A 20,213-nucleotide genomic window follows, 5' to 3' on the forward strand; every position below is an offset into this window, starting at 1 on the left:
TTATTCACTGAACCAAATGGTTCTATGATCTGCGTTACAAGGGCTATTCAAATTATCATTAATATGTTTGATTATTTTTACTGTACAATATTACATAGATTTAAACGAAATAAAAAAAACATGAACTTTATTTACATATTAAAATTTTGCTATAGTAACATACTGTAACTCGCTTAACTTATTAACACATTTTTTTGTACTTAAGATATTAATTATATTATAATAAAATTAGATAGATAATAAAATTACAATAATATTGGAATAATACAATACACACAATGTACAGGGTGGGTCAAATTCGACGCTTTTAAATGGAAACACCCTTTTCCATAGGAGATAGACAAAAACTAATATCGGTGTCTGGAGCTCAATTTTTGTCAAAAACATGATGGTGAAAACCGCATATCGATATCTGTTACCGTTTCGGAGTTACGGGGTGTTTTTCAAAAATATGCATTTCTAACAAATCGCTGTAACTTTTTTGCTATGGAAAATTTTGTATTTTTATGAAAACATTTCCAAAGCACCTTTTTACGTAGAATTTAATGGTTTAGGTATAATTTTTTTAAAATTAATAATTTAAGAATTATCAACAGAAAATTTGATTTTCTGTTTGATTTTTTATAAGGGACACCCTGTATATTTTTAATTGATTGAAAAGAATTTAAAATTACCTTTCCAAAAATATAACACACTTGATATTTTGCTCCATTCCTCTTCGAGATATAGAGTATATAAAAATTCGCCCGCTTTAAATAAGTAGGCTTTGAACGGCACCGGCTCTAATACAAAAAAAATCTAGCTGTGAGCATCGATTAAAACGAAAATAATATTTGCTATGAGAGACGCAGAATTCTATAACAATTTATAACATTTTAAAACAATTTTAACCAACATCAACACATTTAAACTATATCTAATAACAATAAAATTAAATAGCAAACCAAGACATGAGATTTTGCTACAGGTGTTTGACTTATCGACAGTCTTCTGTTATGGACAGACCGGGCAGTTTTTGAACATTTCTCGCGGAATTCATTAACTCAGTAGGGGTGGAATATACACTCTCATAACTGCTAAGTATTTCTAATTCTTGTCTAGATTATACGCAAGAATATGGAACCTTTATTCTCCCGCAAATATATCCATAGGATTAGATCCATGAGCACTAAGTCAGGCGGCCTCGACGGTCAACGCCTGGGATCTTGGTTAGCTCTTCAATTATTCTTGAAATTGGCTGCAAAATTTCCTGATAACTTCAGCGTTCAGAGGCGATGCGTCGCCTTGCTGGAAAAATATGTTTTCGAGTTCCATTAAGGGTATCATCAATAAGGGGTCCAAAGCCTACCAGTTAAAAGTGGCGAACTTTTAAAAATTCTGTATTTCGAAGGGGATTATAACAAAATATCAAGTGTGCTATATTTTTGGAAAGGTAATTTTAAATTCTTTTCAGTTAATTAAAAATATAGGGGGTGTCCCAAATAAAAAATAAATTTTTCTATTGATAACTCTTAAATTATTAATTTAAAAAAAATTATACTTAAACCATTAAATTCTACGTAAAAAGGTACTTTGGAAATGTTTTGATAGAAATACAAAATTTTCCATATCAAAAAAGTTACAGCGATTTGTTAAAAATGCACATTTTTGAAAAACACCCTGTAACTCCGAAACGGTAACAGATATTGATGTACGGTTTTCACCATTATGTTTTTGATGAAAATTGAGCTCCAGACACCGATATTAGTTTTCGCCTATCTCCTATAGAAAAGGGTGTTTCCATTTAAAAGCGTCGAATTTGACCCACCCTGTACAATAAATTAAAGAAACTAAAATATCAAAACATAGAAGAAATCATATTTTAAATATCAAGTGGTGTCAGTAACTTTTCTCCTTTTAGGCCCAACAGAATATTTTTAGCTACCAAATTTCCCATTGCATTGCGAGCACGAAAAGTGCTGGCTCCGATGTGTGGTGTTATTACTGAAAAAATGAGTTACTTAAGTACATAAGTTACATACATGTAATACCAATCAACAAAAAGTTGTATGAGCTGTAAGAGAGTATGTCAAATACTTACCAATATTGGGTAACTTTAATAATTCACTATCGACATTTAATGGTTCAGGGTCCGTAACATCTAAGCCAGCTGAATATATTTCTCCATCTTTTAAAGCTTTAAGTAAGGCATCGTGGTCTACCTAAGAGACAAATAAAATCAATGTCTAAATAAACAAAAATAAAAAATCAACCAAGAGACTGGGTTTCGATTCAATAATGGTTCTACCGACTCTTCATCATTAGTAAACGCAATGAGTAGAAGAGGTACACCTGCAGTGGTATGCAGATTGTCAGATAAAGGCCGCCTTAGAAAATAGGATAGTAACTTCCACTCTGGGGCAAGCTATCATCATCAAAGTAGCAGCAGGTGAAGGTTGTCTACATTATCTTCCTCTACTTTGAGCTTAATCTTGGTAGATGACCTCCTCAGCAAATTGTCCACACAAGACACAAGAAAAGTAGGATATGCAGACGACATTGTAATTACGGTCAGAGGCCAGTTTGCTGGTATGACTGACAGTCAATGCCGAGAAGACACAGGTTGTCAACTTTACAAAAAAGATAGCACCAAAAGACCTAAAACCACCGCTGATAAGAGAAACAGAGATTTCATGTGCCAAAGAAACAAAGTATCTTGGCGTATTTTATCAAAAGCTCACATGGAATACTCACATATCGAAGGCAACACAGAAGGCTGCTATTTCTTTAGGTAAGTGCAGAAGGATGTGTGGAAAAAAAACTGAGACTTAACCCTATATGGTTATACACAAGGATTGTAAGAATTATGATAACCTATGGGTCGGTGGTGTGGTAGACAAAGACATTGCAAGTAAGCGCGATAAGGCTGTTAAGTTCCACACAAAGGCTTGCTTGCCTGTTTGTAAAAAACCACTCCCACAAATTCGATGGAAGTTTTGTTGCACCACTACATATATTCATACAAGGCGAAGCCAGATCTGTCGTACACAGTTTAATTCATTAGCAGCACATAAGCAATACACATAGCGCTGAAAACCAGAAGCAACTAGAAGATCTAAAAGCAGGCAAGGTATTGGGATTACCGCTAGATACAACAGCTAAAAGGTATAATAGCTTTAACAAAAAATTTAACATAATTAAGGAAAGAAAGGTTGGAGAAAACACAAGTTGGGGTACACCCCCTTCAAGTTGAGACAACCTGGTATACAGACGGCTCAAGAACATTCAAAAGCGTAGGGAGCTGGAATAATATGGCCGAAACAAGGAATATCTTTCCACGTAAGTGAAAGTGTAGAAGAAATAATCAGTAGTGACTGTGTAGAAGAAATAATCAGGCAGCACAGAACACATTATTCGGTGGTCATCTTAATAGCTTATCAATTCCATTCAAAAACCCAGAACCCTTCTCATGCGTTACAAAAGCAGTCACGAGAATGATGGGTGTCTTTTTTTAGACAATTTACATAACAACCTTTAAAAAAATCCAATGTCATTAACATGCCATAGTGTCAAATAAGTACTCCTCAGAATCCTCACACGGAACGATGGGTGTTTTTTTTAAAGACAATTTACATAACAACCTTTAAAAATATCCAATGTCATTAACAAGCCATAGTGTCAAATAAGTACTCATCAGAATCCTCATCAAAAATTATGAAAAGTAGTTCCTAAAAACATGGGTGCAGAAATCCATAATTTTAAAGTTATAGGATGTTAAAACTTTTAAAGATAGACCTTTTGTAATTATCTTAAATAGCAACGGTGGTCAAGTTTAACAGTAACTTACCAGTCCTATAGAGCAGTTGCTTGGTAGAACAAAACTAGAGCAATGTACAGCCAGGCAAAGCCTGTGCAAAGTACAGAGACTAGCATGTATCTGCATCACAAGTGCCATGAAAACATGTGCAACAGCAGCAATAGAGGTCATTCTAGACCTAACACCACTGCATATTGTCGTCGGTAGTTATGTCAACGCTACAATGATGAGAATGGTCATTGAAGGAAACATTACTGGGGGAATTTTTAGGTCAGGAGCTTGGAATACCCTCAAAAAGGAAATTCCACTTCCCCAACTCCCAGTGGATAACATACCAAGAATTTACAACTTTGAGAAACACCTCACTGTAGTATTGAGTAATAAAAATAATTGGAAGGAAGAAACTCCTTACTCAGCATGTAAAAGACCATACCGTAACGTGGTATAAATGCTTCTAAAACCAAACCTAACCCAATGTGTACCTACCCCAGTATACTTCGGGCAGAAATTTACGCTATCCGAACCTTTCAATCTTACGCAATTCGAAGTTGGTCAAAGAATGCCCAGAGAAGCTCAACAAATTAGCCAAAGAAAATAAAGTCCTCCTACTCTGGGTGCCTACTCACCAAGGGATAGAAGGCTATGAAAAAGCAAATGATCTAGCTAGAAAAACACCCCACTAACTGGACCAGAATCGTTCTGTTTTCCAAACGGGAATCAACTGAAAGTCCGTAACTTGGAATGGGTGTCCACCAACGGTCTAAGACACTCGAAAAAGTTCCTCAGAACTTACGACGGAGGGAAATGAAAAGGTTTTCCTTGAGTTAAGTAAAAACAATCTTCGGATTGTCACGGGGTTTCTAACAGGACACTGTTTTCTCAACAAACATCTCAGTAAAAACACCAGAACACCTCATCACTGAGTGCGCCAAGATTACGACCATTCGTGCCATGAACTGCTACAGCTGATGTCGAGGAGGAAGAGCTGGCCTCTGGTGAGCCGTCTCAGATACTGGCTTTTGTTACAGCCCTGAGACTGTATGATGAGTTATAACTCGTTAAAACTCAAGAAAGGGGGACACAATAGATCTGTATAAGGTCGCGGTGATTCACTCCCATCCTAAATATTCTACATTCTACAACTTACCAGTCCTCCTCGGCTAACATTAACAAGAATTCCCGTATTTTTCATTTTAGAGAAAAAATCTGCGTTACACATTTTTCTCGTTTTCTCGTTTAGTGGAGCAGATATAAAAATAAAATCACTCTCTTTCGTTAATGTTTCTTGATCTACAAATTGTGCTCCGAGTTCTTTTGCTGTAACAATTATAACGAGTAAAATTAATAATAATGTATAATATAATAACAGGTATAGTTTCTTCAATAAAACAATAAACATCAGTAAACATTTTTGTTTACCTGCTATCTTAATATAAAAGTATATTTTCTTTAGATAATGTATTCATTCGTAATTATTGAATATTTTGAAAATGCATCCCCTACTTATGAATGAAGGATTATATAAACATTTTAAATATCTGTTCTAATTATAAAAATATACATAAATATTTTTTAGGAGATTTAATAAAAAGGTTATCTAAAGAGGTAAAATTAGGAATAAACGTTTGTTGAATATACGTTATTATTTATTCTAGAAGTGGAAACTTGGTTCGAAGAATGATGTAGAAAAATGTTTAGAATTGATATTATCTCGATAATTAAAAATTGATAGTTTGCATTTCTCAAGCTATTTTTTCAACAGAATTTAACTTTACAAAAAAATCTATTAATTTATTCGAAATATTTAATTAGATATGTGTTTCACTGATAGATGGACCAGAATCAGTTATTTTTGTTTGTACCTACCAAGAAAATCGACTGATATAAATTAAAAATGATGATTTATTTTCTGTTTCTATATTATTCTGAAAATTGGTAAACTTATTGTAAAATAAATATCAATGAACCGATGAATAAATTTGACAGATATCCTAGAGCAACGGGTTAATTATTTGTTTGTCATTATTAATATAATTCAAAACAAAAATATTTAATAAGTAGAATTTTACCTAATATAAAGGACCCATATGATGCGGACTAGAGTGTACCAAAAAACATTTTTTTTCTTTTAATTTACCCTAAAAATATCGTTCAGAAAGATAAATATAAGTATCGATATCGTTCAGATTCTTGTAGGAAATTGAACGGTCTTCAAAAAAGGTCTGAATTTTCATTTAATCGACTCGTTTGAAAGTTATTGAAGGTTAAAGTTTAACTTCAAGTTGTGTATGATACCTTCCACATTTTTTTATATTCTCTCACGAAATGGCTCAAATATGATATTTTATGCGTTTGAGCCATATTTTTCTATATATATATATATATTTGAGCCACGTATTTCATGATAAAATATGATAGTTTATGTTTATGAGCCAATATTTCGTGATAAAATATAAAAAAAAATGTGAAAGTTAACATATACGATTTGAAGTTGAACTTTAACCTTCAATAACTTTCAAACGAGTTGATTAAAAGAAAATTTATAGTGGCCTTTTTTTGAAGATTGTTCAATCTCCTACAAGTATATGTATTGATTTTTACAAAACGCTGATTTGTTAAAACGCAATAAAATTCCAAATAAAAGAATTTGTTTCCCCATGTTATTTCCCCATCGCTAACCGTTAATATTCATATTCACGGCTCAAACTTTACTAGAATTTTTTTTCATCATCCTGAACAATATTTTCACGGTAACTAAAAAGAAAAAAAGTATTTTTTTTTGGTGAACCCTAAATGCGGACTTAATTCACGATGCTGTATACACAACTGATACTGATATTAAAATTATATCTATGCTTTTACTTATATTACCTTCTGGTTTTTCTTTGTGCCCCGTGTATAATAATTTGGCAATCCCAAATGCTTTCAGTTTCTTTGCAATCGCGTGTCCAATTCCTCCAAAACCTACTATACCTACTGTTGAATCAGAAATTTCTTGTCCCAGTAACCATTGTGCGTCAAAATGGTTTTTCCACCTACCTCTGTAAGTTGGATAAAACTTATTATAACTAAAAACCGTACAAATGAGCAATATCAATGAGGCATGGAGTAAGTTAAATTACATTAATTTAGAGATTAAATTTAAATCAAAATCTCTATATCATCTAGATCTTTTTAGAGAAGTTTCTAGACTCATTTTTACTAAAAAAGGACTCATAGACGTGTCTGCGGCAAACATTGAATAAAAAAACTAAAAAAGGAGTCAATCAACAACACTAGCGATAAAGCTAAGGTTTCTTATTTATTCATTTGAGAATGGCCACGGAACGATGGGTGGTCAACAAATCTCTAGAATGGTGGAGAAACTCACCAGAGCAGAAAAAATCATTGTATAACATTCGCCAAAATTCACGGTAGACCCGATAAGCAACATTATAGGGTTGCCTAGTGGGACGTAGGTGCTAGTAGAATATGACACCTAGATTTCAAATTCGCAAAAATTCAAATCTATCAAATGGTGTCAATAATAAAGTTGAACAAAACTAACTAAAAAGATATAACTACGATATAGCTTTCATCTCTAATGCTAAGAATTGACTCTTTCTTAATATTTTTATTCAGTGGTGAGAAATATATTGAAATAGTTAAAAGTATTCTCCATAAAAAAAATCCCAGGTCTTTTTCAAGAAAATGGGCCCGCCATAAATGTAGAGTTATACTCGGTATAGTTAAATTTATCCAAAATGGAAAAAACCGCCACAAAACAATTTTTATTACTTAAATGGATGCATATTTAATCATCATCGCAGCAGATGATTAAGATTACGTAAAGATATTGTTCACGAAAGTTGCGATAAAAGTTTAAAATGTGTGTTTTCAAGTATTTTCATGTATTCATTAAACAGTATGCACTGAAGTAAAAGTGTTTGAATTTAGATAATTTCCAACACCAATTTAATGAATAAATAAGTGTTTCTGTAGTAGTTAAGTTTTATAGTGTATTGTGCGTATACTATCTCCAAACAAATAAATAATCAAATATAATTAATTTACTTAACCTAATGCATTATCTAATATTACTTAAATGTGTCATTAATCAGTTTAAAAGGTTTTTAAGTAACAATTTGAAAAAATAATTATTGGTAATCTATTATGGAATATTTCTTTCTTGAAACATTCAAACTTGAACAAATATAGTTTAAGTTCAGCTAACAAATAATAATTTAATTGTGAAATTCCTAGATTTGTTTTATTTAATACACTACAGTTGCCTAGCGAATACAGTATATTTAGGAGTTGCGATAAATGTACAAAAATAACTTTAAAAGACCTCTATAATTTGACACTTACTTAAGATTATCTGAAAGTGAAGAAAATTAATATCCAGAACATTATCTTCCATAAAACTTGCTTTTATCGTTGTTTGAAAGAATTTAGTAGCTATGCAACTTAATGAGCGAATTCGTGAGAAGGCCCATTTGATTTTCCCTTACGTGTTAAGTAGCATACGGTGGAGCCGCCACTCGACCTGCGGCCTACGCAAAAAATGCTTATTTTCTCTAATTCGGCCAGCCAAGACATATCGAACACGGCGTGGAACTGAGAGCGACAGTATTGCCATATTAAAATGTATAATATCTATAATACGTTTTTGACGAAAATATCTTTGGATGAAAAATCAGCGTTTATGTATTGAAAATTTATTCGTGTTAAACATAGAATAAACAATAAAAATAAAAATTCTTTTATAGGTTCTGAAGATTTCGTATGATCGAAAAAAGTTGTTTAGTTGGTTTGTAAATGACGGTATATATAGTTAGTTTATACAAAAATAGCAGGTTAGTTCGTTAGTTTATATATGAAATAACAGCTTTCTTCATCTCCAAGCCAACTCTGATGCCGTTCTTTGTTAAATCATATAATATTATATTACATTTTTTTTGTTTAATAATAGAAAACCCGTATTATTAATGTACTGTCACTGTACTCAGAATCCAGAAATCTATCTACATATACAGATAGGCAATCTACAGATAGGCAACCACCTACTCTGTCGACTGAAAGCAGAACTACGGTACAGCATTCTTTATCAGCGTGCAGCGGTGCAGAACTAAACTAAATCTCGGACTCCCTTACTGTAATGCTAGCTACATTTCGGACATATATGGTGCCACAAAATGGCCGATAAGGTTGCGCATCTTCTTATTTTCAATTCTTTCATTTGAAAATGATTGAAAATTGATGGTGACCCTTCATTCATTGAATTCACAGTACCACTTTTTAAGTCATTTCATGGATAGTAATAAGTCTGCCAATTTTCACGTCGGCTAATCTCGAGATATAATTTAATATTAATAATATAATATAATATAATATTTAATAATAATATATAATTATAATATTAAATAATATAATTTTCATTCAATGAATGAAGGGTCACCATCATTTTCAATTTCTTTATTTCAATCAACGCTTTTATATAAAAAAAATAATCAAAAATTAATAATTTTTACAAACGAAATATTATAGTAAAAGTTCTAGCTCTATTATAGAGATAATACTAACTGTTCAATATTCCAGCGTCCTTCCGTAAAGCGCCTAGAAGCTGCAAGAGCTAACAGTATTGCTACATTTGAAACAGAGTCTTTGGCTGTAGAAGGGACATATGCAACTGGAATACCTCTAGATTTTAGTTCTGCTACATCGACATGATTATATCCTGATGACATACAACCTACCACTTTCAGCTGTGGACCTATATTAGAAATAATGGAATAATGAAAGTAGCTTCTACATCCCACAAGAGTCAACTCGCATACTCATCAATGTTGCCGCTTGTTGTCGTCTTATTTTATGAACGGTTTACATAATATACAAGACATATACCGTATGATTTTGGAAATGAACATCGATGACATGCTCCATATAATTTATTTGGTTAATAAATAAGTGAAATGAATACCAGTATATCTAATACCAGTGTTGGCTGCGAATGTAATCGTAGTTTTGTGTGTTTTAGTGGGCTTCGGAAACATGTTAAAAAATTTCATCCGAATCGACAAAATAGCACCTTTAATAACTAAAGTAGGTATATATATTACGCTCAATAGTCGAATTCAGGCAATGCCCGAGAAAAATACGCAAATCTAGTTTTGAGCAAGGAATATTTCCCAAACCCGAAAAATTAATTTTATTCTATTCGATTTTTTTTTTGCTTATAGTGTGATTTGATTGCATTGGTTTTACTCTTTTTGGTTGGATTGGTTTAGTTATTTGGCGAGTTGGTTAGCGTGGTTATTTGGAGGGTGTTAATTCATTGGTTAGTTGGTTTTTCGGGTTAAGGAAATATTCCTTGCTCAAAACTATGTTTGCGTATTTTTTTGCGAATTCGACTATTGAGGGTAACATATGCATTTACCTGCAAATTTTGTAATAAACGCAGAAAGAAAAAAATCGTGGGTGTTTGGGCAGGCTCGAAAGGAAACAATGTTTTTACGACGTTTCGCGACTTTATTGTCGCTTCTTCAGGCACCAAAACATATATTAATCCATATTATGCCTACAAACATTCATGGCGATTCCAACCGCCAAGACTAAGCCACATACGGAACATTTTTTTACATTTTGCCCGATGTACACCGGTGCTCGGTTAGTGTCGTTCTGTTCTTTCTTCCGTATGTGGCTTAGTGTTGGCGGTTGGAATCACTATGAATACTTGTAGGCTTGTATGGATTAATATATTTTTTGGTGCCTGAAGAAGCGACAATAAAGTCGCGAAACGTCGTAAAAACATTGTTTCATTTCGAGCCTTCCAAAACACCCACGATTTTTTTCTTTCTGCGTACTAATTATTACTGGGAACTAACAGCAATCATTTTGTAATAAACATTTTAGTCAAAGAAGAATTTAGCATGGCATTTAAAATCACAAGCTTACTTACTTACTTACTGCCATTACTCGCTGACGAGTATTTGATACGCATTGGAAGATGGCTACGCAAGGCGTTTCCTTTCATGAGCTTTTCTGTGACTGAAAAGGCCGATACGTGGTTATCTCTCTTCTGCACTCCGGACATTCAAAAATCTCATTACTTTGTTGCCTCTTTACTTTTTGGTTGTCGTTAATTAACTGAGTTTACAATTCTCCTCCATTGCGTTCTGTTGTGCCCTGCTTCCTCTGATGCTGCATACTTATCCCCTTTAGGTTTTCATGGAAAACATCCTTGTATCTGTTAAGTTGTCCACCCGGTTTCCTCTTACCCTCTACAAGTTCAACGTAAAGAAGAGATTTCAGTAGACGGTTTTCTTGCATCCTGCGTACGTGGCCAGCCCGATCTTAAGCGAGATTTAGTAATCATGACTTCAGCGCTCTCGCAGCTTGCTTTTTCAAGAACTACACACAGAAAATCACATGCACAAGTGGCACAAGGTAATTGACCAAATTATTAAAAAAGTGAGGCAGAGTCAAGTGTAAGCATGACTGTGTTTCTATTTGTCCTCTTTAAGAGTGGAAAAATTTATCGTAATGTAATGATTGAGGGATAATCGTAATGATTAAGGGGTAATAATAGAACTGTTTTAGGTGACGGTTTAAATAATACCAATATCTCTGTACAAAATATTGGAAAAAAAGTCGTATTTTTGATTTTGTCAGTAGGTTTAAAGATGACTTACATGAACATTTTAAACGGGATCATGATATTAGTGCTAAAACAAATTACATGAACTTTTCCTTATCAGAAGAATTGAATTTATGGTTTTCTCAAAATAAAGGAAATATAATATTTGAAATCAAAAATAGTAGGTAAAAATATTTCTAGTTGGATTGACTAACGTTCACTCCGAATCAAATGCAGTGAAAATTAAGATCTATTAGCTTTTGAAAAGTTTTTTTATTAAAGTATCATATCATATATTTTCATAAATAAAAATATTTTAATTTCATTTTTAAACAAATTTTAAATCTCTAGTAAATATTAGATTATAACAGAATAAAAACCTACACTAAAACGCACAAAACTTGGTATTCATTTCGCTTATTCTTACTTTAACTAGTATTCTCATTACTATTAAGTTCTAACAAAATAAACCAAATAAGAATCAAATTTTGAAATAAACCGTAAAAATAAACGTTTCTAGTTTACCTGACAATTGAAAATCATGAAATTAAGTGACAACAAACGGCAAAATTGTTGGGTATGCCATTTGACTAGTATGACGTGGAAGCTAGTAATAATGAATGGTATATTATATTAATCATTAATTTAGTGGTAATTTAAAACAATTTGACTGTTGTGTACATACAAATGGATAAATATAACGGGGGTTCCTTAAAAGTAGGCCACTCTTATAACTTTTCTATTTTTTTAGAAAAACAAATGAGATTTGGTACGTTAGTATATGACATAAATCAACATTGATTGACGTATTCAACTGTTTTCGGTAACTTTCTTTTGAGTCTAATATATATTATTATTAAGGGTTGCAACTATAATGTAATTTCTTACCAGCAGCGTCTAAAATTTCTTTGTCTAAAGTAACTCCTGCGCACCAAAACAGCCCATGGGGCTTTACTCTTGGAAGAAGTTTCAAAATGGATGCTCTATCGTATTCTGTATTTCTAATAACTTCAACTCTAAAAGTTAAAATAGAACAGTTATTTGGGATATAATAAAAAAAAATAATTTCAAAACGGAAACAAAAAGCTCATGTAAAATAATTAAAAATAATCACATATTCATCACTAGGTCAACTTTTAACAGTATTTTGAAAAAATGTTTTTTGAAAAGATTTTTTTTTCTTTAAATTTTGCACCCTCTCTGTGTTATTTTATTTTCTTATTTTTTTATTAATTATTATTCTTCCTTTTTGAAAATATTTAAATAAATAAATTAACTAGTGCTAACTTTAAATTAATTTATTATACCTGTTATATTAAAGGTCGTTTCTGATAAAAATAGTTCTTGATTATTATTTCAATCTAGTACAAGTAATTTTTATAACTAAACAAAACTCATTAAAAAACTATTTATTTCAAATTCATATTTTAATCAATATGATCAAAAAATGCCCCATAAAATTTAATATTTACGTTAAAACCTATTTTATTTTACAGTTTTCATGTGTTTAATCATTTTACATTAAACACCCTTTACACTATGCTAGAAATATTTCAAAAAATATTTCGGAAAACATTTCAGAAGTAAAATCAATGTTTCTCTTATAGTGCGAGGAATCTTGGCTTGTCTCCGGCTGCAAATTCCGATACAGATCAAAATCGGCCGAGACAAGCTGTGATTGGTTGTTTGTTTTTTATTGTTACTGAAATTGTTTCGAGAAACGTTTCGATGAGTTTATCAAAACTTTTATAACACACGTCTATATTCTTCGTACTACTTCACTAATCAATCAAGGTCAAACTCTATGGTGGATTCAGAAAAATTAGTAAACATGGAGTATGAATAAACATCATTAGCTTGTAATGGAGTGTAATGAAATACCACTATATTAAACTGATATAAAAAATCAAAAACAGTGCATTTAGAAAACAGTTACCGCTGATAGATTAAATTGTCTATTCCTCTAAAGGGGCGTCCAGACCGGATGGGCGAGCAGGAGCCAGCAAGAATTCGGGTATGTTCTATGGGAACGCTGAACTAGTGTGGACGGCTCTACGAGCGAGCGAATTATTGCTTGCTCGCGCTCGACGCTGTTCCACGCCGTATCGGTTCATCATCAAAGAAAATTCGCGCTATTGCACGTTCGGTTTGGACGAGATTTTGTTTACCACGTTTGCGATCGAATATTAAAAATATATCTACTATACATATTATAAACATGTGTTCAAATATTAATCTTGTAGAACTTAGTTTTTAGTAATCTTAGAACGTAACAGCAGACATTTTAGAAACATCTAGGTTTACTTATTTCACTGAGATTTTTGAAAAAAAAAGTCCTTTGTCTCGGGTAGAGATACCGACACGTCGTGGAAGTGGCTCGAGACAAAACAAAATTGAACGAGACAACAGGAGACAACCGAAAGTCGCCCAAAAAAAAACCCCACGCCCTTCCCGCAATTTCACGTGTAGTTCCGAGGCGTTTATAAGAAATGAAAGTAGGCCAAGACAAACGGAAACAAGCCGAGACAACCGGAGATAGGCCGAGACGAGACAACGTTAGGCGAGGAAATACCATCTTGACCTGCTTGGGACTGTTTTTCGCATAGTACAGAGGGTGTACAAAAGTATAAGTAGATATACAAAAGTTATAAGTAAATATACATTAATTAAACCACAAAAGTATAGGTAGATATACATTATTTAACATCACATACCGGGTGCGTCTCAAAAGTAGCTCACCCCTATAACTTTTTTATTTTTTCAGTTAAAAAACGAAATTTGGTATGTTAGTATATGACATAAATTAAGATTGATTGACGTATTCAATTGTTTTCGGTCACTTCCTGTTTCACCGGAAATGACTACAACTTTTGATTTTTAAATAGCACCCTTGGTATTTTGTACTGTATTCGATAGAAAATAACACTCTGAATAGAATGACATGTCATATGTCAACTGTTGACATTTTCAAGTGTGTGGTATCAAATTATTCGTAAAAAATGCTTTTTCCAAATATGCTAATGAGCCACCTTCATTCCATTTGAAAAAATTGAGATATGATTAAAAATACGATTTGAGCATTTTTTGTTGGCCAGGACAATCCTTGATTAAGAATTAGTGTTTTTAACATAGCCATGGCACTCTAGGTTGAAATTTAAAATACAGTTTGTTAAGCGAGAATGTCAAAAGTGGACATATGATATGTAATTCTATTCAGAGTGTTTCATTTTCTATAAATATTATTTTCGAATAAAGTAAAAAAATACAGAGTGTGCCATTTAAAAATCAAAACTTGTAGTCATTTCCGGTGAAACAGGAAGTGAACAAAAACTATCGAATCCGTCTATCAATCCTGATTTATGTCATATACCAAGTCTCGTTATTTTATAAGAACTGAAAACATAAAAAAGTAATAGGGGTGAGCAACTTTTGAGACGCACCCGGTATATTTGAATTATTAATCACATTTTTATTTATTATTATCACTGAGAGTTAATATGTTTTTGGTGTATTAAAACTATCTTTTTATTAGAAAATTGTACTTACGATGTTCCAAAGGCATCATACATTGTTTCAGGAACCGTATGATTTGACACAAAAACTCTTGGGAGACTCATTTTGTCCGTTAAATCACTTCACTAAATTTTCTTAATATAAGAAAAGTTCGATGCGTTATGTTATAACCTAAAATAACATTTTAAAGTAATCATTATTTTAAATTTGGTATTAATATTTGGCGGTTATCTTATCTATTTTAAGAAATATAAAAAATCTTTTATTAAATAAATTTATAAGTACCTACTTTATTTGAATATAAGTATCATAAGCAGTTTCGATAGTTTTCACATGTTAAATCTTAATATTTGAGTTCTGTCTTATCTCTATAAAAAACTGAGCAAACATAATTAGCAATCTAAAAAGCGTGGCATTTTAATCGAATAAGCTTGAATAAGTATTTATTTTACAGATTGCAAATTTCATTACTTTTAGTTAAAATTTATAAGTATAAATTAACAGTTACAGCGCTTTCAGATGGTGCGAAGCGTCCGCGACTTCGAGCAAGTACCATGAGTTTACTTGGTACTGTACTGTTGGTACTAGTACCATGAGCAAGTACGCGCAGACGCTCGGTTCAGATGGAGCGGACCGTCCGGTCCGCGCGGATGTTTTTTCAAGATAGCCGTCGACAAACTCATCCGGACGGAGCATACGCGACCCATGTGAAATTGTTCATATAAACTCATGGTACTTGCTCGAAGTCGCTAACGGGCCGTCGCGGACGCTCCGCTCCATCTGAAAGCGCTGTTAGTATAGTATAGGAGCTGGCAAACATTGAGGTGAACGATATTTATCAAAATTTTCACCTACTTGGTCTAATTATACATGGTATAGACAAATTAAAATCGACCGTCTGCCGTTTCAAAGTGGCACCTTTAACTAGGGGGATGCAGTTAAAAAAGGGTGGTTTTAATATTTGGTGAACAATATTGATCAAAACTCATATTCACTCACTTAAAGAAACAACTTCAGAATGTGCCGAAACCACGTGAGCAGACGATTTATTTGACAGCTTAACCCTGGCAGACGCCTGTCAAAGTGGCATATTTTACGGTAAAGTGAACGACAATTATTACACATTAATTTTGGTGGATGTATTCCCCTATTAGTAGGTTAACTAAAAACCATATGGCAGACGAAATATTTGACAGCGTTTCTGTGGCAGACGCTGTCAAAGTGACAAGCTCACTCTTAGTAAACAATATTTATAATCGCTTAAATTGGTAAAATAACATAAAGTACAAGGGTATTTTTTAAATTTAAGAAAGCGGACGACCTATGTGACAGCTTAACTTTGGCAGACGCTTGTCAAAGTGACATATTTTACGATAAAGTGAACGAAAAGTATTACACATTAATTTTGATGTGTGTATTCCCTTATTAGTACATTAACTAAAAACCATATGGCAGACGAAATATTTAACAGCGTTTCTGTGGCAGACGCTGCCAAAGTGACAAGTTCACTCTTATTGATAAAAAATTAAAACTACTCAAATTGGTGAAGTAAATATTAAACAACTTTGGTAAATGACATTTAAACATTTTTATTGAAAAATTGGTTAGGTTTGGTGTAAAATAAAAGTAAAAGTAAAATAAATAATTATTCTTTTACTAACATAAAACAGGATTTTTAAACCTTAATAAAATCAGTCTCTCGTTTGTATTCATTAACAAAACCTAAGAATACTTCAACAAACCTAAAACTATTGTCAAGGATGGAATTATTCGATATATAAAATAACATATTTAATATTAATATATTTCGTAAATTAATAATTCGATTGAAAGGAAGTATAAAATAATTAAAGTTCATTGGCATTTACGCAACAAAAGTAAAGTTTTAAAAATCAAAGTTATAAGCATAATTGGCAATTGCGAAAATATTTCCTTTCAATACTACGAATTTATAAAATCATCAAATCAGCACTAACGCGGTCATCGCACCGGTCATCGCACCGATAGACCAATAATGCTGATTCTGATGATTCGACGTAACGAACCAATAAATACAAAATGTCACCTGTTGGGGGACACAGTGGACAGTCGATAGTCGATAGTAAGTTCGATAAGGTCGCGGTCGAGATTCCGGCATTGGCGTTACACTACCCTGACACTACCCCCCGAGCCAGTGCGGATGATGTTCGTCCATAAATATAATATGTAAGTACATTTAGTTTTATAATTATTGTATTATTCGTAGATTAATTAAATTGATTATTAAGTTAAATTGAAGTATTTATTATTTTTTGTTATGCCCCTAGTCATAACCCACAAAATGGGGTGTGATTATATGTGGTGGAGGCGCCGGTTTTTTATTAAGTAACAATTTCTTTACACATCCATATGTGGTGGATAATACTAAAACATACGAAATGAATAATTTTTAATAGCTTCGATAGCAACAAAGAAGCTCGCACTTTTATTTTACATTTACTGACTTAAATAATTATATATTAAAAAATGCTTGATTATTTGGTAGGACGGACTATTTTATTTATTTTAATTTATTGTATTAATAATAATTGGAGATGGCAAAATTTATATTAAGACTTAGGAATCTCTTATATTAGTTTTGTTTTACTTATTTTTTACCATTTATAAATTCAATGCGTAGGAACATTTTTTTTTATTAAATGTCCAGTATTTTTTACACTATTTAGATAGAAAATGCTGTCGAATCCTATTGTTTAATTTTTTCTTTACTGCATATGGTAATAATCACTGCATATGGTAATAATTTTTGTGAATGTTGAGAATTTTTATTATTGAGAATAATTTATTTATTTTTATTCTATAAGGACACACATAAAACGACATCCAGTATATTGATAGACAGTATATTTTAAATTATTTTTAGTGTTGCCATGATAAATATATAATGATAAATATAATTTTTAAATGAGAATTTTATTATTTCAGTTATTTAAACTGCAATAATTTAACCTGTTGGTTGAATATCATTATCAAGGATGACACTGACCTAGAAAACATTATTCTTGTTACGAATATTTTTAATTTTGAAATATGAGTGGTAAAGGAGGCGACCATATTTATTTGATTCATTTTACAAAAACTGCTGACTTAGTTAGAACTGCATTGTACGTCTGTGTGTGTTGAAAAATGTATTTCATTACATGATATACTGAGCGATAATTATTTTAATGATAGTTTAGAATTTATTTATTTTATTATTATTTAAATTGATTTTTTTAAAATATATTTATAATGTCTTTTGTAAAAGCACCTGTTCTACAGGAATTTATACCGGAAGCCACTTTTTGACCCTACAATCGACTGCCCAATTTCTTTTATTCGAGAATATGATAAAATAACTAATAAGAATGGCTGGAATTATGCTTTTAAGATAAAATATTTAGAATGTTACTTAGAAAACGCTGCTTTTATTGGTATAAGGAATATATTAATGACAAAAAATAATTTTAATAAAGTCTGAGCGATATCAAAAGATTTTATTTTAGAGTTTGAAGTGAAATATCACTACGCAAACTAAATCTAAATTCCGGTACACACGGAAACAGGGAAAATGAAGCTATAAATCTTATTATTACGATTTACTATCAATTGCATATGAAATATATGGTAAAAGTAAATTTTGAAATTTTTAAAGCTCAATTCGAATATGGTTTACATGAATCGTATAATTATCATTATTATCTTCTGCTTACTGAAAATATGAATTTCCAGAGTTTGAAAAATATAATCTATAACATAAGCGATTTAAAAGATATATTATTAGAATCCAAAACATCAGCATATTCCAGAAATTCTTATCATTCTCAAAATTCTAACATAAATAAAAGACAATCATAGCAAGTAAATTCAAATATCAGTCAGAGGCGCTATGATTTTCAATACGAATATTTTACTAATCATTTAGATTCGAACTTAAAGGGCAGAACTAGTTTTTATAAATAATAATAATAATAATAATTATGGTTCAGATAGAATAAACAATGCAGGTCAATCTAAGTACAGTAATTTTTCACAATCAACTAGGTCGTCAAATAATATATGTTGTGATAATCAGGATACTCTCCCATACGAAATGTATAGTAACCAGGAGGAAAATATTTTAATGATGTCAAAAGAGGATATTTTTAAAAAAGAGGATGATTTTGTAAATGACTATAAAGAGGAAACGTTGGATTTCCTCACTTTAGAAAATGCGCAGGCAGAGGAAGATGATAATACCCTCCCTGTAGCGTTGAAATATGCACAGGCAGAGGAAGACTATAATACCCTCCCTGTTGCTGGAGAATATTTGCAGGTAGAGGATGGGGATAATACCCTCCCTAGCAAAATAGAATGTACGAAAATAGAAAATATTCAGAATGAGCTCTTAGAAGTAGAATGCAATTCCTCAAGTTTGCCTATATTAAGTAGAGATAAGGCAAAAAATAGATTTATTTCCTCTGACAATATTCCTGGAAGAAGAAGAAAAAGACAGTTTCCTGAACCTCAATCGATAATTGAGTCAGAAAACATAAATGAAGAACTACCATTTACAAGAAAGCGAAAGGTTTTAGAATATAAACCTGAAACAGATAATACAATGCCATGGAAAGAGCATACATCGAGAAGAAGACATAGGACAAAGATAATATCTAGGAAGCGAAACGTCATGATGGCAAAGGATATTATTATCCACCCTAGCCACCCTCCCTGGAATTGCTGTAGATAGTCAAATTTTACAGTCAAAATTAAATGTAAAATGCGAAGAATAGGTACCCGAAAAAGGAAAACCGATAAAAGTAGAATTTAAGTTTACATTTTCGTTCTAATTATCTAGTCAAAAGTCTGAACATACACAAAATTTTTTTTAGATTTCTTAATTCAATATATAAAATAGGTAAAATCGAGTGATATATTTCTAATTTCTATATATACCATTAGCTGACACAGTAATTTTATGTGACAGAAGTATAAATAATTAAAAAAATCGTAATTTTAATCGTAATTATAATAGGTATAATCTCAGGTTTGAAGTAAAGTTTTATATTCAAAACCGTTATACCACAATTTATAGCAAAAATTAAATTTAGTAGATGAAACTAGGAAACGTAATTCAAATGATTTAAAGTTAAGCTGTGAAACATGATAACGATACGTCTCATGACATACTTTATGTGATAGTTTGCACTTTTTTATTCTTTTCTTTTATGTTTAATTATTTATAGTATTTGGAATCACTTTATAAAGTTAAAAGGCAAAATAATAGGC

General features: G+C 31.8%; 1 protein-coding gene across 1 annotated transcript; it reads right to left on the reverse strand.

Moving 5' to 3' along the window:
• Positions 1–1,755: 1,755 nt before the first annotated feature.
• LOC115885676 (glyoxylate reductase/hydroxypyruvate reductase-like) lies at positions 1,756–15,235 on the reverse strand. Its single transcript, XM_030904658.1, has 8 exons — positions 15,217–15,235; positions 14,961–15,098; positions 12,303–12,430; positions 9,362–9,551; positions 6,668–6,837; positions 4,944–5,113; positions 2,081–2,201; positions 1,756–1,983 (listed from the first exon to the last, which is right to left on the reverse strand). Exons 2-8 carry the CDS (start codon positions 15,029–15,031, stop codon positions 1,862–1,864), a joined length of 972 nt encoding a protein of 323 aa, XP_030760518.1. The 5' UTR covers positions 15,032–15,098; positions 15,217–15,235; the 3' UTR covers positions 1,756–1,861.
• Positions 15,236–20,213: the final 4,978 nt, after the last annotated feature.

Source organism: Sitophilus oryzae, unplaced genomic scaffold, assembly GCF_002938485.1.
Source record: "Sitophilus oryzae breed Bouriz unplaced genomic scaffold, Soryzae_2.0 scaffold_41_pilon_pilon, whole genome shotgun sequence".
Lineage (NCBI taxonomy): Eukaryota > Metazoa > Arthropoda > Insecta > Coleoptera > Curculionidae > Sitophilus > Sitophilus oryzae.

What these genes read in the sequence shown, in the direction of transcription:
- LOC115885676 (XM_030904658.1), bottom strand. Translation starts at nt 15,031, where the DNA reads ATGAGTCTCCCAAGAGTTTTTGTGTCAAATCATACGGTTCCTGAAACA. An exon ending in TATGATGCCTTTGGAACATC is followed by an intron (nt 12,431 to 14,960) that starts GTAAGTACAATT and finishes TTTAACTTTTAG; the next exon opens with AGTTGAAGTTATTAGAAATA. An exon ending in ATGTTAGCCGAGGAGGACTG is followed by an intron (nt 2,202 to 4,943) that starts GTAAGTTGTAGA and finishes TTTGTCTCTTAG; the next exon opens with GTAGACCACGATGCCTTACT.